Raw genomic sequence first — 22,991 nt, 5'->3', positions numbered from 1 at the left:
AAAGATTGAAGAATTTTTGGTGCAAATCACATCCAGCGTAAACAGACTTTTCATTAGCTTAAAACAACATCATACTAGAAACTGGCCTTGTCCACGGAACCCTCAGATTGAATTAATCACCATTGTGAGTTTCTGCTCATTGCAAATGTTTGTGGGCCTTCATGAAGGTACTTGAAATTAAACAATGTTTAGGTGCAAGGACACATGGGCACCTTCTAAAATATGTTAAGCATTTTCTTTCAATTTACTAAGACACTGGTACATCAATATAAACAGTAACTTATTCTGTATAGTTTTAAGTCATCTTCAATTATTTGAAATTAGGTGGTAGACCAAGCTAATATCTTGCGATCAGTTAATTTTCGATTATATTAGGCAATTGCACTAGGTTATCACTTAAATAGGTCAAGGAATATTTTTGAATACAAAATATTAACTAAAATAACATCTAAAGCACTGGAAGATTTTACTTTCAGAAATATGTGAATGAATTTGATTCTAAACTAGGGTAAAAATACCCTTCTGGAGATTAGTTAAAACTCCCAGCCCCTGCATTTAAGTGAGCAAATACTGACTATTATTCTAAATTTCCTGTGTAATTTTACAAGTCTGTGCCACCTGCCAGAATCCTTTGCCATTTGTAGTATAAACTCAGGCAATAAGTTATACCTGATTGCAACAGGATCTTGATCAATTGGGCCAGTGGGCTGACAAATGCCAGATAGAGTTTCATTTAGATAAAAGCGAGGTGAAGCATTTTGGTAGATTGAACCAGAGCAGGACTTACTCAATTAATGGTAGGGCATTGGGGAGAACAAAGAACAGCACAGTACAGGAAACAGGCCCCTCGGCCCTACAAGCCCGCACCGCCCATTTTAACCCTCAGAGAGTTACAGAACAAAGAGATCTAGGGATACATATTCATACTCCTTGAAAGTGGAATCACAGGTGGACAAAGTGGTGAAGAAGGCGTTCCGCATGCTTGGTTTCATTGGTCAGAACATTGAGTACAGGAGTTGGGATGTCCTGTTAAAGTTGTACAAGACATTGGTATGGCCACACTTGGAATACTGTGTACAGTTCTGGTCACCCTGTTATAGAATGGATATTACTAAACTAGAGAGAGTGCAGAAAAGATTTCCTAGGATGCTATCAGGACTTGATGGTTTGAGTTATGGAGAGACTGGATAGACAGGGACTCTTTTCTCTGGAGTGTAGAAAGCTGAGGGGTGATCTTATAGAAGTCTATAAAATAATGAGGGATACAGATCAGCTAGATAGTCAATATCTTTTCCCAAAAGTAGGGGAGTCTAAAACTGGAGGGCATAGGGTAAGAGGGCAGAAATATAAAAGTGCCCAGAGGGGCAATTCTTTCACATAGAGGGTAGTGAGTGTCTGAAACAAGCTGCCAGAGATAGTAGTAGAGGCGGGTACAATTTTGTCTTTTAAAAAGCACAGTTACATGAGTAAAATGGGTATAGAGGGATATGGGCCAAACGTGGGCAATTGGGATTAGCTTAGAGGTTTTAAAAAAAAAGGCAGTATGAACAAGTTGGGCCGTAGGGCCTGTTTCCATGCAAACCTCTATGACTCTAATTCCTATATTTTTATTTTATGGTCATTGTTAATTAATCAAAACCGTAATTTCAATTTCACCTCTTGAGCGCAAAAGAATGGTCTTTAAAATAATTGGAGTAATGGCTCAATTGGTCTCTTTGGTCTTGCTTGCACTCCATTTCATCAGGCATGTCCTGGTCAGGAGTGTCAGGCCTCATGCAGCTCACGGCATAATTGCAAATCACATTTAAGGAATGGTGATGCGACTCAGACCCCCGCTATACATTAACCCTCAGCAGGCCTGTACCCTGCAAGGTTCATCAGATGTAAACCAATAAGTAATCTTTGCTCAAATGACTTCCCTGTAGGCCTTGACGAGCATGTGTTACAACAGCCAAGGCCTTGGGTGAGTCACGCTCCTGCCCAGAGTTAAAATCAGGGGATTTAGTCTATCTCATCATAGTGCTGATATACTCCTTTTAGCTGGTCTTCCAACCAGAGCCATTGGCAGCGAGCTTCCTCAGGACTACTCAATTTCTATCCTAAATATAGAGAAACCCTGCTTATGCACATAAATAAGTAAAGTGCCTGCTAAATTTGTGAAGTTACAGCCGCAGAATGGCACATCACTGAGAAAATTCACTCCCAATATTTCCTCACCCATTTTTATCTGTCCGAAATTAAATGTGTATGTTTTACAAGTGAACCAGAGTTCCAAGCATTATTTGACTTGTCTGATAGAAGACAACCATAGTTCAGTATAGATAGAATATATCTTGTTTCCTGTAAATTTCTAATGTTAAACATTCTAAATTATAGAGAAGAATATGGAGGCATAACAATATTTAGAGTCGCAACACATTCAGGGAAAAGAGAACCCTCTTTATTTTGGTACGGAAACACTTCTGCAGTTCTGAAAATGTTAAAGGAATCAAAACAAAATGATGGATTCTCTAATTTAACACTGAGGTTTAATTTTGTTTCTAATTCTACAATACACAAATCTTTTGCTTTTATCTTCAAAGGGAATCATCATTAATTCTGTCCCAATATGTCACAAGGAAACAATCTTTCAGATTGTTTTGGCCTGTGTTTCTGATGTTAGTTGAGTTAACAGCCTTGAGGTGTTTCTGTGCCAAACTAAATACTTAAAAGGGATACATTTCAGTCTTCTCTGCCTGGGTGGTCACCTGATAGACTGGATGGTGTGGTTATTGTAGTCCCTATCTGATCTTCATCCTATTAATTTCTATAACAAGCAAGTGATTCCTTTCCCCTACATTCATGCCCAGATGCTGAGGGCCCAACTTAATCCAAATATTTGTAACTCTAGGCTAGTTCAAAAGACTATTATCTCAGGGCTGCTATAATCAGTAAGCCAAACTAGCTGTGACAGATCTGACCAGGACTTGAAGGAGCCAGGCATGTATTTGTTACTGTTGAAGCTGTTGATTTTGCAATTGCACAATTGATAACATGACAACATTTTGAAAGGGTAAAAAGTAAAGTCAAGCTTCACAACTGTATTTGTCTCCGCTCTGAAATTATTACTCTACTCAGTTTTTCTTAAATAATATTTAAAAACAATTTAAGTCTGTGCTCTAGTTATAAATTTACTTAAAGTATATAGTCTACTAAAATTAAGCAATAGATAAGACAGAAGAGAAGTGTGCAACTAGAACAGGTTAAATTGTATTTGTGTTTTCCAAATTTGGATCCGGTTAGATTGTCTTTTTCTCATTTCTATTGTATGTAAGTCTCTGTATGTGACTTTTTAATCCAACTTTTATATTGTTAATTATAAGGCGTCTCCAATTTAGTTTTTTAAAATTATGTGTTTAGCACTGCCGCCTCACAGTGCCAGGAACCCGAGTTCAACTCCAGCCTTGGGTGACTGTCTGTGTGCAGTCTGCATGCTCTCCCCATTTCTGCATGGGTTTCCTCCAGGTGCTCCAATTTCCTCCCACAGCCCAAAACGTGTACAGGTTAGGTGGATTGGCCATGCTAAATTGTCCCTTAGTGTCCCAAGATGTGTAGATTAGGAGATCAGCAGGATAAATATGTGGGATATAGGAAAGGGGGGAGTTGGGCCTCGGTATGATGCTCTGTTGGAGACTGGGTACAGACTGGATGGGCTAAATGGCCTCCTTCCACATTGTAGGGATTCTATATGTCATAAAGCATGGTTTTGATATTATCCTGCATGTGTCACTTCCACAATAAAATGTTTTTAAAAAGTTAAGTTCCCAACCTCCACCACACATGGCGTCGCAATCTTCCCAACCAGAGTGAGTCCACATGAAAAGAGGTACATTGGCCCTTGTACTGTGGTTTCCTGGACCTGGCTCAATCGGAATTGTGTATTCATAGTGAATGCCGTAATTCTGGTCATTAAAGAGGAGCACCTGCAGATTAAAAACAACAGCAAAGTCAAATCAATGCCAAGGGATCAAATGTACTCTTGCAGTTAAGTGAATTGCCTTTGCACAATGAAGCTTCAGGCAATACAGCTAATAAATTAAATAAACACGTTTAATGTAAAGAGCAATGTCTGGATTGAAAGATGGTGCTTTGTATTTTCCAATTTTCTCCCATTTTCTCTTTTTGAAAGCAACAATTCATGCTTAATATTGGAACTGGCAACTTTTCAATAGCTCACCCATGTGACCATTCTTCAGGACAGGGGCAGCACAGCAGCACTGTGCTGCCGCTACTGCCCGTGTGCAGTAGTTAACACTGCTGCCTCAGTGCCAGGGTCCCGGGTTCAATTCTGGCCTTGGGTGACTGTGTGGAGTTTGCACATTCTCCCTGTGTCTGCGTGGGTTTCCTCCAGGTGCTTTGGTTACCTCCAAAGTCCAAAGATGTGCCGGTTAGGTGGATTGGCCATGTCCAACAACATGCTCAATTGTCAAGGAAATTAGCAGGGTAAATATGTGGGGTTATGGGGATGGGGGCAGGGTGGGATTGTTGTGGTGTGGGCTCGATAGGCCGAATGGCCTCTTTCTGTACTGTTGGGATTCTATGACACATCAGCCACTGGAGCACAGGAGGCATCATGAATGTGCAATGATTATAAAATTAAAAAGAACTAACAACAGGGAAACCTTAAGGGCAGCAGGAGGTGAGAAAGAGAAAAGCTAGTGAGGTAGACTTTCATCCTTTCTGTCCAAACATTTCAATCCAGGTTTAGGAGGTGATGTTTTCAGGTAATAAATTTAAATTAGTTGCAATTAATTAATGGACTTTACATGTGACAGGACAATATCTAACAGTGCAGAGCTCTATTCCTGATCCGCATTGGGCATTCAAACATTGGCCACCTGAAATTAACACAGGTCTCATTTCAAAACTGAAACACAGTTCCTGTGTCCATTCCCAAACTACTTCTGTCAATTTGTAATGCAAAGTTGAACTGGAATTGGTGTATACATTAACCTAACCTTACAGGGACAGCTGCAGACTGCCCAAAAAGACCACCAAACATTGAATTCCATTTGATGTTTGAAGAAGCAACCTCATACTTGCTCCCTCCTAATCTGACTGTGGGGGCCATGGAAGTGCCATCTAATTTGGCTAGGTCCCAACTGTGTTGGGACATCTGATTAGCATCCATAGCGTGTGTGAGTCATCATGATTAAACTGGAGGATGATTTCAGGTTTTTACATTCATTGGTACTTTTGGGGGGAGGTGCGGTTTGTGGTGCTGCTAACTCTTTATTACGGTCAGCACCACTGGGGTGACTGATAGTACTGCAGTGACGTTGAGAGGAGTCGTGCTGCGCTGAATCTCACGGTGCCAAGCTGGCATGGCCCAACTAACAAGGGTAGTAGGGCAATCTGAGGGAGGGACTAAACCCTGGATGGTGTCCTCCAGTTGGCCCAGTAGGGCTTAATAAGGAGCGATAATCCCCAGCCAATCGCCTGCCCATAGAGGGAAGTCTGCCAGGCAGGGTGGTTGACATGGGACCGCTGGTTAAATCCCATTTAAAGGCCTCAATTGACCCACTGGTGAGTGGGTTGTCTGAAAATACACCCAGCAGGAGGCTGTAAAATCCCTTAACCAGATTTAGCTCTACCACAACATTCACCTGGTGCATGGCTGTGACCTAACAATTTACCACAACCTGGAACATGAACCTCTGAACATGAACCTGTGAACATAATCTGCAACAGGGTCATTTGGAAACTACTTCCTTTCACTGAATGTAACTCTTGGTACAATCTCATTCTTAATCATGCCATACTATGAGTTCAGAATCTCTAAATTTCAGAATAGTCCATTGCACTGGGAACCACTGACAACATTGTTGATTTGACACCACCCTCAAAAGTATCTGGCCCCACCACGATGAGGAAAACACTTATTTTATCCACATCTATTTTAATTGCTTTCTGCCAAACCTGTAACCTTTATCATAATTATACCAGTCCTTTGTTGGTGTCAAATTCTCCCATTGTCCCCGTGTATGTTTTCAGTGCTTTTTAAAAATGTACCGTGTTGACTCCCTGTGTACCGATACAATGTGCACGCACACTGCAATCTTTCAAAAACCCTCAAAATCAACTCTCAAAGTTTTAAACAATTGTGCCACAATGTTCTTCAGTCACTCATTTTTCAAATGAACTGTAAAAAAGTATTGTATCCCAGCCTTGTCATCAGCTTTCTGTGTGAATTTGCACTAAGACAAATTGTGAACTATATTTCCACCACCCAGCAGACAGGTGGCTGTAATGTGCTACTCCATGACTATTAATCATTCGGATAATTTCGGCATCCTAGCTCTGCAGACACCTCCTCAAAAGGGCTTGTGGCAGTTAAAGTTAATTTATTAGTGTCACAAGTAGGCTTACATTAACACTACAATGAGGTTACTATGAAAATCCGCTAGTCGCCACATTCTGGCGACTGAGGCCGAATTTAGCATGGTGAATGCACCTAACCAGCATGTCTTTCAGATTGTGGAAGGAAACCAGAGCACCTGGAAAAAACCCATGCAGACACAGGGAGAATGTGCAAACTCCACACAGACAGTGACCCAAGCCAGGAATTGAACCGGGGTGCTTGGTGCTGTGAGGCAGCAATGCTAACCACTGTGCCACCATGTTCTAATCGCATATTAATATAACTTCTTCAAAAAGTTAACGGTTTTATCAGTAATTTTGATTCTAATATTTGCATTTTTCTGGGGTGGCAAGATGGCACAGTGGATGGCACTGCTGCCCCACAGCACCAGGGACCTGGATTCAATTCCCAGCTTGGGTCACTGTGTGAAGTCTGCATGTTCTCCCATGTCTGTGTGGGTTTCCTTCCACCTTCTGAAAGCAGTGCTGGGATTTTCACAGTAACTTCTTTGCAGGGTTAATGTGACACTAATAGATAAACTTTAAAATTTTAAACATGTATCTCATAAGTAATGAATGGATTATCTCTCCTGCAGCCAGTTACATATATCTAGTTTCACATTAATTCCCAGGCAAGCTATGATATAACAAGATAGTGTGGAAATAATTTATTGAGGCTGTGTTCCCAGTGTAGAATCACATTAGATGAGAGATCATGAACAGTGATATAACTCTACTGATTTGATTCTGCCAATCTGTACTCCCACCTGGCAAGTCCCTGCACTGGAATTGAAGGCTAAAATTATTCATTACATGTTCTCTACTTCCTCTACCATTTTCACTGACTTGGAAGGAGGAAGAAGTCAGTGCATTAAGGAATTAGCTAAATTTTCCACTCACTGACTATGAATGGGCAAATATCTCGCCATAATATTTTGGCTGGAAGTTGTATTCAATATTTAGCTAGATTTGAAGTGCTTTCCAGTGCCAGTCATTCAGTGCTCCACTGTGTACTTTTTTGCTGTTTTGGTCCCGTGAGGCTGTAACAATATTTGTAATTTATACAGAATAAAGTTCATTATGTTCGCAGATTTGTTACGTTCTGTCTAGCTGCTAAATGAGCCAGCCATATGCTTTATTAGTACAAAACCAGTTAGAACCAGCTCTTAGACACAGTATTGAACTTTGTGTATTTGTAAAAAGCGTAAATAATCTAATAAGCACAACACAAATTGCAAGTCAGTTGCATATTTTTTCTATTACAACAACTGCATGGTAATCTATAACAAAGATTTTTTGGGGGGATTTTATGGGGTACAAACGTATGGGCAAGCGGAGGTGCAGGATCCAACCCCGGCCTGAATGGTGAGAATTGATGCACCACAGATGTTGGGTCTCAAGGCTGATTTCAATGGATTTGGCGAGTGGTACAGAGCTGCTGGTGAATCGTCAATGGATACCATAGCTGCTGCTGACATCACAGTGGACCTCAGTTCAGTGAAGAAGGGCAGGTGATTGGGATTCAGTGACTGGAGGTGGACCTCAGGTATCAATGGCTGGGAGGGTCATGGTATTGTCCGTGGGAGGAACGTAACATTGGTTGCGGGAAGAGCTAGTGATGGCCGGGGTTGAACGATTGGGTCTCTGGCCAGGGGCACTCACAGATGGACAGGGAAGTCAGTAGCCAGGTCCGAGGATGAGATAGTCAGGACACAAGGGGAAGGAACAGCCCTGTTCTCTAATGTGAGATTGAGAGGGGGACTTTCCCACATTCAGATGAACATAGAGTCTTTCCTGCTGGTTAGCACCATGTGGCTGTGCGTGATGTGCTGAAATGATCAAATGTTTACCACGGGACTTGTAAGAAGCACTGGACTCTATATAAATCATTCTTAATGTCATCCAAGGTATTGTGGTGCAGTAGATAACATCCCTGTTTCTGAGTCAGAAGTTCCAGGTTCAAGTCCCACCTCAGGTCTTGATAGCCAAGGAAGGTGTGTTCATAACGCGGCCAAACATGTCGAGTATCAACCTGCAAAATCCTTCCAATAAGCCAATGGAGTGGAAGCTTCCTCCTGGTCAGCCATGCTTAATGCAGAGTGGTGCCCCTCAACCCCTTCAAGCTATAAGCCTCTGGCGACAATCCAGTGACCTGTTTCAGTTAACATTCATTAAGGGAGCAGATGAAAGTCAGCTTTTTTCACTATTGGGTGCAAGAAGTGAAACAACAATGAACAACAAATGTTGCCATTTTGCACTCTGTTAGTCAACCTACTGTCCCAGTGTAGTGGGTGGCATAGTTGGAGCCAGGTCGTGCATGAAAATCAAATTCCCAGATCTTCCGAGCAGCAGTCGTGTTTGTCCAATTGCTCTGGAGTTGAAAACTCCTCCAACCTAACACTGCTGACTTTTCATAGAAATATACAGCATAGCCCTGGGGAATTCCATTGGAGTGGAGCGGAACTAGGAGAACATGCCCCTTTTTAGGGCATAGTTACCATATGGTAAGTTTAAAAGTTCAGTCCTAACATTAATGAATCGATGTTCTCCTTTATCTCCCATCTGTAATACTGCCCATCCAGAACCATAGATATTTGACAGTGGCACAGTGATTGCTGGCTTGGGTCACTGTCTGTGCAGTCTTTATGTTCTCCCCGGGTGCTCTGGTTTCCTCCCACAGCCAAAGTACATACTGGTTAGGTGCATTGGCCATGCTAAATTCTCCCTCAGTGTATCCAAACAGACACTAGAGTGTGTGGCGACTAGGATTTTCACAGTAACCTCATTGCAGTGTTAATGTAAGCTTACTTGTGACATGAATAAATAAAACTTTTAAAAAAACTTGAAACTATTTGGCCCTATTTTTAAAAAAAATTGAGAGTGAGAACCGCTCAATAGAAAATATTTCCCACAATTTGGCTAAAATATCAAAAGGTTTTAAGATCTTATGCTCATGACAGACCTGCCACAGAACTGTGGAAATTGAGCATCTCAAGTCTGGCAGACGTTAAAAGGTGATCATAACTGAGTAACTGGCTGATATGGTTTGCAGTCATAAATAATTTGACATAGAGTACACAGTATCAAGCTGAAGATGCTAAATTTAACAGTAATGTGCTCAGTTTGGAAACAGGCTTCATGCTGTTGCGTACTGTCTATACGGAGCTAATCCCCGAAGGAACCATCGCTGGCATTGGCACAGTGGCATTGTTCCAAATATTAGATTCAAAATGTTAACTCACCACTAGGCAGTTTGAAGCCAATCCAAATTTTCCTAACAGAAAGACAAGACCCTAATGTGTTGAGATTTTACTATAAGTATTTCCTCCAGTACTGCGTCCATTTTAAAACTGAAAGAATATTTGAAATAAATAATAAACCTATTAACCAATATGACAGATTGCTTTAATATTTACAAACTCTGAAAAAACGTCGACTTTTACTGGAATAAATGCGGCTTTGAATTGATGATAGTTATGCTAAAGTCACTTTCCACGGTAAATGGTAGACACTGGTCGGAATTCTCCCAAAAAAATTCTGCAGGAAAACTGGAGTAATTCACACTAGACTAGAATCTCCCACACTCTGGGCACTGGAGAGGCCACCAATGTGAATATCATTAGATTTCAAGGGACGGGGCCCATTCCCACCTGGGAGGGTGAAACCTCTGCGCGTGCGGTGGCCCCAAACTGTCAGCTGCCTGTTTGCGGGGCAGTGTCAGGGGGCCCAGGCTGCCCATGCCAAGGGGGCACCCCCTCCACCACCCGACACCCCAGGAGGCCCTGATTGCCCCTCCCTTCACTCCAGTGGGGTCGTCCCAAGAGTTCCCTGAATGTGGGAAGCTAGTGCAATCCCCGCTGTCATGAAACATTCTGTGGGGGGTGGGGGTAGGAGATGTTAGCGGGCCCGGAGACTTCAGTCCCGGCCCACTAATCACATTAAAAACAGATCTGAAATATTAAAATTATTTACCTGGTCTTCCCGCCTGTTTCCTGTGCAGCTCTGACATTGCCAGAAATCCTGCGCCGGGGGATGCATTCGTGGCGGGAACACATGCGCGAATCCCATGCATGCCTGGTTGTGAGATTCTCCCATCCCACTGCGCTAGAAAATTAGTGCAGTGGGGGTGGGAGAGTCACCCCCACTATTGGCCATCCACGGAAACAGATTTGCCCTGCAGCGATGCCACTGAAAGTGTGGAAAGCATACTACCAGCAGGGGAACAACTATCCCACTCCATCCTTGCTCAGGACCAAGATCTATGAAAGCGACAAAGTAAAACTGTTGCCTTAGATGTATCGTGGTTGTGATCAACGCTCCACAGGTATTTTAAAAAATTGGAAAAAATGATTCCAATACTGGCCAGCTACAGAATCTATGTCTTTTATTACAAGCAATAACTTTTGAATACCTTCTTCATCACTTTTCATCTAGTTGTTGTGCAGAATGAAAAGTAACTTCCTTAATGAATGCATTTTGAATGCTTTAGTCCAATATTAGTCTCCATTGTTACAATTGGATACGACATGGTTAACTTTGCAACAAAATAAACTTTGAATTTGTGTTTTCGTTTTCATTTATTGCACAGCACATGGAAATATTCAAATAGCTGCATAGTCAAACTTTTGTGCGGATTATGTTATACATAAGTGGCCAGGAAGAAAGAGGAAATAAAAGTATATCTGTCCATCAGCACTGTAATTATGTAATTATCATTTCAACATTTACAAATGGGTTCTACTCAGAACCTGTGTCTGAAATTACAAACCAAAACAACATACAGAAATGGTGGAGTCTCATAAATATCAAGGTATGTCATTCCTTCATATAACAGCCTTGAAATTAATAAGAAGTCAACTTCCCAAATGTGATTGTCCACATCTTGAACCTATTGAGATGGTTAACTGTTTGTACAATTCCTTCCACTTAAACATTGGCGACAACAGGCCTACTTGTTCAAGTGGAACTGCACTGAGTTCTTCAAATACCTTTGTGCATTTAAGCTACACATTCAGAAGGCAATTTCCAACTTGGGAAAGGTACAGAATTGATGAGTCCTGATGTCAGGTAATTGACCAATTCCGTTTCTTTCTCCACAAAAGCTGCATGACCTGGTGGATATGTCTGGTATTTTCTGTTTTTATTTTAGATTTCTGGCATTCAGAGTATTTTGCTGTTAGAAAATTGTTGGTACCAGATTGCCCTTTTTCCTTTGCCAAGTTTTAGTTTAGACAATTTAACGTGTAGTTGGAAGAGTGCTGTGGGAGAGATAGTTTCACATTGTGTTGGGCACTTGGTTCAATTTTAGAGCAACTGGGGAAAAAATGAAGATTGGTTGCCTTGTTACCCATATGAACAGAAATCTCCTTACACCAGAGAATAATTAGAGGCATGGGTGCAAGTTTTAGCTACTAAACTCCTGGATAGGGAGGGAGAGATTTACCCAAGAGGAGATGGGGAGAAATTAAGAATACATAGAGTTAAGGAAAAAAATGTTGATGCAGGTGGTCAGGAAGGCGAATGGGATGCTGGCCTTCATAGCGAGGGGGATTGAATATAAAAGTAGGGAGGTCTTGCTGCAGCTGTATAGGGCATTGGTGAGGCCGCAGCTGGAGTACTGTGTGCAGTTTTGGGCGCCGCACCTGCGCAAGGATATTTTGGCCTTGGAGGGAGTGCAGAGGAGGTTTACTAGGCTGATACCGGAGTTGAGGGGGTTGAGCTATGAGGAGAGGCTGAATAAAGTAGGCTTGTACTCGTTAGAGTTTAGAAGAATGAGGGGAGATCTCATTGAGACGTATAAGATGATGAATGGGATGGATAGGATAGAGGTGGAAAGACTCTTCCCGCTCAAAAAAGACAGTAGGACTAGGGGGCACAGCCTCAAGATAGAGGGGGGGCGGTTCAGAACGGAGTTGAGGAGGAACTTCTTCACTCAAAGGGTGGTGAATCTCTGGAATTCTCTGCCCGTTGAAGTGGTGGAGGCTGCCTCGCTAAATATTTTTAAGAAGCGGGTTGATGGGTTTTTGATAAGAGAGGGGATTAAGGGTTATGGGGAGAGGGCGGGAAAGTGGAACTGAGCCACGACAGATCAGCCATGATCTTATTGAATGGCGGGGCAGGCTCGAAGGGCCAGATGGCCTACTCCTGCTCCTATTTCTTATGTTCTTATGTTCTTATGTATATAAGGGAGAACCTGTCTTGTTGGTTAGCAGGTTTATTATTTATTTCAAACACACTTTTAATTTTAAAATGGGTACACTACTGGAGGAAGTATTTCTAGTAAAATTCTCAACACATTAAGGTCTTGTCTTTCTGGTAGGAAAAATTGGATTGGCTCCAGGCTGCCTAGTGGTGAGTTAACATTTTGAATCTGATATTTGGCACAAAGCCACTGTGCCGATAGCAGAGAGTAATGATGGGATAAGGTTGAAATGTCTAAATAGAAATGCATCTAGTATTCTGAATTAAATTGCAGAACTACAAACATTTATAGCGATGGGGTAGTGTGATGCTGCAACTTCAAAAGAAACTTGGCTTCAGATGAGGCAGAATTGGGAGATAAATAACATATTCAGAAGGGATTGTGAAAGCAAAATAAGGGATGGGGGAATGGGAAGATGGAACAATTAAGCTTTGACGGTAATTATTGCATCATAAGAAAGGGTATTACGGTAGACACTGAAATCCAATATCAGTAGGACAACTATTCAGGAGGCAGGAGATAAACCACTTGCTATATACATGGAAGTCAATGGAAAGGAACACGGGGCAGATCGCCTTTTATCTTGAAAGGAGAAGGCTTAAAAGTGACTTAAGGGGGGTCTTTAAAATTATGAAAGTTTTTAATGTACTAGACATGGATAGACTTCCACTTGTGAGGAGGACCAAAACTAAAGGCTATCAGTATAAGATATATAGTCACCAAGAAAATCCAAAAATCCCCTACCACATCCAGAAACAAAATTCTTGACCCAAAGAGTGGTGAAAATATGGAATTCGTACCAACATTTGAAGTTAATTGTATAGGTGCATTTAATAGGGGGCTAGATAAATATATGAGGGAGAAGGGAATGATACTAGTGCCAAAATCCATGAAGTAGTGTAAATATATCTACAGTTGCTGCATTTATAATAAGGACGCAGATACTTAGGAGTAGTTTTGAAATCATAAAAGGGGGTTTAGAAGAGGCTCATGCAAACATTTATTTAAAATATGGAATGCATTACTGCAAGGCCATAAAATGGCTATTTAAGGTAGGTTAATTGCAGCTAATAAAAGCACAACAGACAGAAATTTTACAATGCATAGACAAATGAGAAGTAGGAGACCTCAACAAGATGTTAGCACTTGCACAGACACAATAGAGCTGAATTTTCTATGACTGAACATTGGAACTGACATTACTATAGTCTCAAATATAAATTCTCAGCTGGAGAACAATGTTTTGATATTGGAAAATCCATAAACTTGCAGACAAGTAACTTATAACGAGCTGGGTCTGAAGCTTACGCTCTCACCCCGGCAGATGTAAAAGTGGGAAAGGGGTGAAGTGGGGGAGCATGAAATTGCTTGGTTTCATTGGTCAGAACATTGAATACAGGAGTTGGGATGTCTTGTTGAACTTGTACAAGACATTGGTAAGGCCACACTTGGAATACTATGTACAGTTCTGCTCACCTTATTATAGAAAGGATATTATTAAATGAGAAAATATTTACTAGGATGCTACTGGGACTTGATGGTTTGAATTACAAGGAGGGGCTGGATAGACTGCGACTTTTTCCTCTGCAGACTCGATGGGCTGAATGGCCTACTTCTGTTCCTACATCTTATCCTCCTATGGTTCTCCCAAATTTAAATTATGCAAACCGACAAACTATAATGGGCGGGATTTTCCAGTCCCATTTCAGCATGTTTTCCAGCAGAGGAGGTGGGGGGTAACGCATCATTGACCACTGGCAGTACCTTTTGGTTACATTGATATTTATGGCTCACCTCACAGCGCCGGGGACCCGGGTTTGATTCCCGGCTTGGGTCACTGTCTTTGTGGAATTTGCACATTCTCCCTGTGTCTGCCTGGGTTTCCTTCCACAGTCCAAAGATGTGCAGGTTAGGTGGATTGGCCATGCTAAATTGCCCCTTAGGAGGCTGAGGGCTGATCTTATAGAGGTCTATAAAATAATGAAGGGCATAGACAAGGTAGATCGTCAATATCTTTTCCCAAAGGTAGGGGAGTGCAGAACTAGAGGGCATAGGTTTAAGGTGAGAGGGGAGAGCGACAAAAGGGTCCAGTGGGACCATTTTTTCACACAGACGTGACGAGTGTCTGGAACACGCTGCCAGAGGTAGTAGTCGAGGCGGGTACGATTTTGTTTTTAAAAAGCATTTATACAGTTACATGGGTATGATGGGTATAGAGGGATATGGGCCAAATGCAGGCAATTGGGACTAACTTAGGGGTTTAAAAAGAAGGGCGGCATTGACAAATTGGGCAGAAGGGCCTGTTTCCATGCCGTAAACCTCTATAACTCTATGAGCTCAGTCTGCCAGTGATCAGTTTGCTGAACTGATCACTTTAAAGCTGGTAGGGTGGTTTGTGGGCAGTCCTTCTTGTAACAAAATATGCACTCTTTGTTGAATGACAAGCAAATTTGTTCCATGGATCTGTCAGGTCATAGTGTTGAATACATGTGTCAAATGATCTAGAAAGGCTGCTTGACATTCTGATCTGGCCAGCTGGAAATCTTCTGGCACACAGGTGGCATGCCCACGCCAGTGCCCAATCCCAGTCCGGGGCACCACCTGCACTGTGCACCCCATACACAGGGCCTCCAGCTTCTGTAGTGCCAACCCCAGCTAAGCAATGGAGCCAAATCTTTCAGCTCTTATATTTGAATTAGTTTTACAATTTGGTTTAATTTAAACCATTTAATGTTCCGTTGATTATTTGGATAGGAATGTGACATCCTCCAAAACTAATGCTCCTGTTTAATCATTTACTCGATGTACCTGCTTTGACAACAAACTTTCCATTTGCAAAATCATAGCTCTAAGAATTTTTGTAGTCAGCTTTAATTTATTTCAATACTTTTTTTTTGTTGGCCGACCTTGTTTTCAAATGGAATAAAGATGTAATAGCATTTTCAATATAATAAAATGACTTGGACAACACATACTAGGTTTATTTCCAACAAATTCTACTCATGTTCAAATGTACTGACTGCAGTTTTATTCACATTTTTATCATGAAGTCAAAAGAAAGGGTTGAACAGAAAGAGACACTTTAAACATCAAGCCTGTCCTTCCACATACTATATGCAACTCATTACTATATGGACTCTACCAAACCATTTAACTAGCTAAGAGGAAGGCTCCACATTTTTTTGTGTATGGGATCACCGATTGACAATAGATATTAGGAGGAATTTCTCTGTGCAGGGGGTATTGAATCAGTGGAATTCTTTACCGCAGAGGGCTGGGTCATTAAATATATTCAAGGCTGAGACAGACATCTTTAATCAGTAAGGGAATCGAGAATTATGGGGATAAGGTGGGAAATTGGAATAAAGGATTGTCACAACAGATCAATCATGATCTCATTGCATGGTGGAGCAGACTCAATGGGCTGAATGACCCACTTCCATTCCTACATCTTATGCTCCTATGGTTCTCCCAAATTTAAATTATGCAAACCAACAAACTATAATGGGCGGGATTTTCCGATCCCACTTCAGCATGTTTTCCAGCAGAGGAGGTGGGGGGGGCGGTGACGCACCATTGGCCACTGGCAGTACCTTTTGGTTACACTGATACTTATAGCTCACCTCACAGCGCCAGGGACCCGGGTTTGATTCCCGGCTTGGGTCACCATCTTTGTGGAATTTGCACATTCTCCCTGTGTCTGCCTGGGTTTCCTTCTACAGTTCAAAAATGTGCAGGTTAGGTGGATTGGCCATGCTAAATTGCCCTTTAGAATCAGGGGAACGAGCTAGAGTAAACATATGGGGTTATGGGGATATGGCCTGGGTGGGACTGTGGCTGGTGCAGACTCAGTGGGCCGAATGGCCTCCTTCTGCACTGTAGGATTCTACGATTCTAAGAAAGAAAAATAGTGCAAAGTTGCAGGCAGAAAATACTCCAATGACCCATTCAATTCGCCATGCAAGAAGGTGGTCTCCACACTCTGTCATCCCTTTGTGGACTCAGATGAGGTGGAGTCAGCCTTCTCACTGGTTTGAGCTTGCAGCTGAGATGCTTGTGATGGTGTTCCTCATCATGGAGGTGCCTATGCGCCTCAAAGGCTGCAGCATGTGTGTGAACAGTCTCCATCATTTCATCCTGCTGCACAGAGGCTTCCATTGTCAAAGGAGCCAAGGTGCCTGAGGGTGATGCTCCCAATGGGTGCCACTATCATGTTCCTTGGTGACATCCGCAGCCCTTGGTTGAAGGTACAGATGGTTGGAAAGAACCATCAACTGGGTGAAACTGGCACCCTCCCCAAACATCTCTGCGCCACCATGGCCAGAGGCTGGTCTAGGCTACATAATGAATCCTGCAAATGGCTCTTCATGAGGTTTGCCACATTCTCCAGGGGTCGTTGATATGCATCTAAAAATCAAGGAGCTGCCATAGCCCGGATTCTAGGCCTCTGGCTCTCTTGAGACATTGTGAAAATGAGGTTTTGTGCGTGTGGTGATTACACTGTGATTCTTCACTGTGCAGTTGCAGCAGTGAAACATGAGCCACAGTAATGGCTGCCGTGATGAGTTCAAATCAAACTTGCATTTCAGCTGACAGGCCTCCACCCTGTGTTGCCACCCCTGCAGCCATTATTTAGCTGCCAACTTGTTTCCGTGGCAATTGAATTGTTGTCCCGGAGTAACCCGAGGCCCATTTCTGTCCCCTCCCCACGCCCCCGTTGCATGTGGGTTGATTTCCACTTCCCACCTCCACACTGAAAATCTAGCCCTTTGAAATCAATCCTTATGATACCATCCAATGTGTCACTCAATTCCAATTTTAATGATTGAGGAAAATCAGCCCTTGAACCTTTATTGCTGTGAAGAGAACAAGTCATTCCCCGATGTAATACCTCACAAAGACATTGCAAGAAATGGGAGTAGAAAAAGATAAAACTTCTCAAGGCCTTACCAGTAGATGTAGAGGAGATGTGGTTGGACCTTTAGCAGAAATCTTTTCCCAGAATCCTCTCCTTACATAATGCACGGTCGTTCCAGCAATGTTAAATGCTCCCGGATGTTCAATCTTCCAGTCACTATTAATGGAATGCTTGCTGGCGTCTCGGAGAGCTGTAAGAGGTATGCACACTTTAGAAGGTAAATATTTAATAACGGCCAAGGGCATAGTAGGACTAAGAATAACTGAAATGTGGTACTACCTGATCACCATCAAAGTACAGATTTGGTAATAATGGGAAAGCAAGTAATTTGTGATAATACAGACAGCTGCATTAATAGGAAGGGCATGAGGAACATTTTTCATTCTTGTCTTCACTACATTTTTGATCTGAAAATACTCCATGGGTTGAGATTGAAGTCAAGGGGAATTAAATGGGTAGATGCTAAGTGGACCACTGATTCAGTTTACATTGTCACACAAATTTTAGATCGACCACTAAATGCTTTTCTAATTAGAAGACAGTCCATTAACTGCTACTTATGAATATGGATAAGACTCCTTTAAAATTATAAAATTAGACACAGTCAAGCTAAATGTCTCTCCAAACCATTTCAGCATTCTGCTAAACAGCATTATGAGGACAATCGACCTTCAAATTTGAATCAAGGAGAATAAGGTGATCCAGATTTAGCTTTGAGGAAATACACTTTCTTCAAGGTTGAATTCAAATGGCCCTTTCTTTAAGAAAAAGGTAAAGCTTTGCCACTTTTTTTCTTGTTGACTTGCTGCGGTGAAAGTTTTTTTAGTTTTGTGAAGGAAAGGTTATACTTCTAAATTCACGTGCACTGGATTTGTTGGATTTCAGCTGCAGTTTATTACACATGTTTCAGTTTCCTGTACAGTTTGTGAAGAGGGGCTATGCCTGTGAGGTGTCTATTTACTTGGCAGTCAATGAGTCATACAACTCCAAGGGAACTGCTTCCCCAGCCTGGGAAGGTATCTTCGTGTGCATTCCCCCTTTCCAGTGTCTCCAGATCAACAATGTTGTTTTCTTTTAAAGGAAAATCAGATTTGTAAGGTCCAAAATAAAGAGAGAGTGTTTGACTCCTGTTGCCATAATTTGAATGTACAGGGACATCAAGTTTACGCACACATTGGAAAAACCTGGATGCATTTACAATGTTTATATAAACAGAAAAATAAACACAGGGTCTTTGTGATTTTGCCAGATGATTGACTGACATTCTGGATAAAGATTTTCTATTTGATTCAGCTCACTCTGTCAAACCAATGATCCTGACTTGATATTCAGGACATCCTTGCAACAGCTCATGCTGATACTTGGGCTGCTGAAACATACATGAGATCATCACCGTCTGATTGTAAAATTTGTACCTTTACAAAATGCAAGTTTGCATTTCCAGACTGGAGGCTTCAAATTACTGATTATAAGCAGGCAAGAAGTCATTTCATCCTGTGCCAGCTCCAGATTTTAAAGTACTGTGCTCCATGTAAACTTCTCCAAATGCCCTGTACACATTTAATTACATCCATTTCAATCACAGCCTCGCTTTACTGACTTACATGAAACAAAAACCATGCAGCATTAATAAAGATTTGTATGTTACTGAAAATAATGACAGAATGTCGAGTCTCCTCACTGAACGCTGTTGGCTTCATTTTTTTATTTGATCCAAATTTCTGGATGCAATTAAAGAGAGGTTCCTGACAAGAGTAGGTTCGTCTGAGTATTGGTAACACCAGGAAGAAACAGCAAGCAATAAAAACAACATGAAATGCAGACTTTGCTAGATAAAGATCTGTACAACAGTTGACTCATAACCTCTCTTATTACTGAACAGAAAAGTTAAGCAGTTTGAAATATCTGGGTCTAACTTCAAAAACAATATGTGGAGGTGATACAATAATAATAAATTAACACGCTTGAAGGTTGTCTTTCTGTTAAAATGACTTCTTGGCTATGTTCATACTCTGAGATAAAAGCAAAATGCTGCAGATGCTGGAATCGGAAACAGAAACAGAAAATGCTGGAGAAACTCAGCAGGTCTGACAGCATCTGTGGAAAGACAATAGAGCCAATGTTTTGAGTTTGGATGACATTTCGTCAGAACTCTGACAAAGGGTCATCCAAAGATCTGCGGGTTTAGGTTGATTGGTCGTGCTAAAAATTGCCCTTAGTGTCCGAGGGATTAGTGCGTAAATATGTAGGAAAATGGGGGTAGGGCCTAGGTGGGATTGTGGTCGGTGCAGACTCGATGAGCTGAATGGCCTCTTTCTGTATTGTAGGGTTCCTATGATTCACCTTTCATGTATTGAAACATATCAAGGCTCTTCATATGGGCATAATAAAACAACTAATGTCACTGATAACTGATAAGAAGATAACCAAAGGGGTCAAAGAGGGCGGTATTAAGAAGTGATTTAAAGGAGGAAAATGTGCTCGAGAGGCAGAGAGATCAGGGAGAGATGGGGAGGGAATTCTGAAGTTTAGGGCCAAGGCAGCTCAAGACATGAACATCACGAGATTATCCCAAGGATATTTGAAAATCAAGCGGTAAAGGAGGGGGTGCACTTAAAACAAATCACTGGGAAAAGGTATTGGGAAGACTACTAGAATTAAAAGTTGACAAGTCCCCTGGACTGATGGCTCTCATACTTGGGTTTCAAAAAGATGCAGTTCCTGAGATAGTGGATGGATTGGTTATCATTTTCCAAAATTTCCTGGAATCTGGAAAGTCCCAGCAGATTGGAAAATCGCTGAAGTAGCAACTCTATTTAAGAAAGGAAGGAGACAGAAAGCAGGAAACTATTGGCCAGTTAGCCTAAGGTTGTTCTAGGGAAAATGCCAGAATCCATTACTAAAGAAGCAAAAGTAGGGCATTTAGAAAATCACAATGGGATCAGGCAAAGTCAATATGGCTTTGTGAAAGAGAAATCCTGTTTGACTAATTTATTAGAGTTCTTTGAGGAACCAACAAGCAAAGTGGATAACATGACACTTGTACAATGTGAAATGAATGGATTTCTAAAGGGCATTCGATAAAGTGTCAGAAGTAGAGTACATTAAATCAGAACTCATGGTGTAGAGGGTAACATGGATAGGGAACTGGTTAGCTAACAAAAGGTAGAGAATAGGGAGAAATTGGTCTTTTTCAGATTGGCAAGCTGCAATTCATGGAGTGCCACAGGGATCAGTGCGGGAACCATAGCTATTTCCAATTACATCAATGACTTGGATGAAGGGAGTAAATGTATAGTGGCTAATTTTGTTGATGACGTAAAGATAGGCAGAAAAATTAAGTTGTCAACAAGACAGAAGTGTTACAAAAGGACTTAGATAGATTAAGTGAGGAGGCAAAAATCTGGCAGATGGAATATAATGTGGGAAAATGTGAATTTGTCCACTTGAACATCAACTGTAGAGAAGCAGAAGATAGTTGCATGGAGAGAGAGTGCGGAACTCTGCAGTATAGCCAGTCTGGGTGTCCTGGTACATGAATCACAAAAAATTAGAATGCAGACGCAGCAAGTGATTAATGCGGCAAATGAAATATTAGCCTTTATTGCAAGTGAAATTGTGTACACAAGCAAGGACGTACTGTTGCAGCTTTACATGGCTTTAGTTAGACACATCTGGAGTACTGTGTACGATTTTGGTCTCCTTAACTAATAAAGGATATAATTGCATTAGAAGCAGTTCAGGAAAGGTTCACTTCTCTGATATTGGGATGAAGGGACAATCTATTCGGGATAGATTGGGCAGGATTGGTCTAAATCCACTGGAGGTGAATGGGAGGTGATCTGAATGAAGCCTAAAAGATCCTGAGAGGAGTCAACAGGGTGGATGCTGAGAGGATGATCTTTTAGAAACTTTAAAAATTCTAACTGGGTTAGACAGGGAATGTTCAGAAAGAATGTTCCCAATGGTGGGGGAGTCCAGAACTAGAGGGTCATAGTTTGAGGATAGGGGGTAAACCTTTTAGAACTGTGGGAGGAGAAATTTCTTCACCCAGAGGATGGTGAATGTGTGAAATTTACTACAACAGAATGTAGTTGAGGCCAAAATATTGCCTGATTTCAAGAAGAAATTAAACATAGCTCCAGGGACTAAAGGGATATAGTGGGAAAGGGGGATCAAGATATTGAATTCGATGATTAGCCATGATCAAAATGAATGGTGGAGCATGCTCAAAAGACTGAAAGGCCTACTCCTGCTTCTAATTTCTATGTTTCCCCTCGTGGTTGAGAACTAAGGGGTGCACCTTTAAAAAGAAAGGGTCTCCCATTTAAGGAGATTTTTCTTCCCCTCAGAGGGGCCTTCATTTGTGGAATTCCCTTCCCCAGAGAGCACTGGAAACTAGGTCACTGAATATATTCAAAACTGAGTTAGAGAGATTATCGATCCACAAAGAGGTAAGGGGTACGGTGGATGGACGAAAATGCAGAACTGAGGCCATAATCAGATCAGCCATGAACTTTCTGGAAGGTGGAGCTGGCTCAAGGGGTTGAACAACCTACTTCTGCTCCTAATTCTTATGTTCTTGAATGATTCAACGGTGTAGCAATTAAAATCAGGGATACTCAAAAGGGCATAATTAAATGAAAGCTAATACCTATGGAAGGTTGTGAGCTGGTAAAGATTATAGAGGTAGGAAGGGGCAAGAAGGAGTTTGAAAAGAAGGATGGGAGTATTAAAAGGAGGGTATTTCTTGACCAGGAATCTATATTGGTAAACAAGCACAGGGGTGATAATGAATGGGACTTGATGCAACTAGAGACATGGGCAGCAGAATTTGGATGATCTTAATTTGGGGAGTGTAGAACATGGGAGACCAGCCAGGAGTGTATTAAAATAGTCAAGCTGAGAGTTAACAAATGTAGCAGATGAGCTGACAGGTAGAGTTGGGTGGTATTACAGAGATGGAAATAGGCAGCCTTAGTGAGAATGCAGATATTGATTCAAAGTTCACTTCAGGATCCAGTATAACACCAAGGTTGTGAACAGCCTGATTCAACTTCAGATAATGGGCAGGGAGAGGGATGGGGGGAACCACACAAAAGTCCATTCACCTCGAGCAATATTCTTCAGTTTTGGGGCGAGTGCAGCCACAGAATTCTGAGGATGCTGCAAATCCAAAAGTGCTTGAAAAACTCAGTAGGTCTGAGAGCATCTCTGGAGAGAGTTAACATTTTGAGTCAAATATGACTCTTTCTTGGAAATAATTTGATGGGCTTTATGATATTGAAAGCAAGGTGGGAGGGATCTGGGATAGATTAGAGTGAAAGAGACTGAGTAACAAAAACGTCATGGAACAAAAGGCAAAGTGAGTGGTAAGCATTGTAGTAAAGAAGCAAAACACTGGCCCAGAGTGAGTTTTAATGGTAAAATAATGAACAGTTCTGTATGAAAGCAAAAACATGAAATCAAGAT

General features: G+C 41.6%; 1 protein-coding gene across 1 annotated transcript in view; it reads right to left on the bottom strand.

The window, feature by feature from the left end:
• Nucleotides 1-22,991, bottom strand: part of LOC145343014 (A disintegrin and metalloproteinase with thrombospondin motifs 19-like) — a 414,592-nt gene that overhangs the window by 81,883 nt on the left and 309,718 nt on the right. Inside the window, exons 17-18 of the mRNA XM_080188739.1 lie at nt 17,552-17,709; nt 3,809-3,962 (exon numbers count right to left, since the gene is read on the bottom strand). Coding sequence (XP_080044865.1) covers nt 3,809-3,962; nt 17,552-17,709 — 312 coding nt within the window. The remainder of the gene's footprint in view (nt 1-3,808; nt 3,963-17,551; nt 17,710-22,991) is intronic.

The sequence above is a fragment of the Carcharhinus amblyrhynchos genome, chromosome 5, assembly GCF_965287045.1.
Source record: "Carcharhinus amblyrhynchos chromosome 5, sCarAmb.v2.hapA, whole genome shotgun sequence".
In the NCBI taxonomy this organism is placed as follows: Eukaryota; Metazoa; Chordata; class Chondrichthyes; order Carcharhiniformes; family Carcharhinidae; genus Carcharhinus; species Carcharhinus amblyrhynchos.
This window is presented reverse-complemented; position numbering and strand designations above follow the sequence as displayed.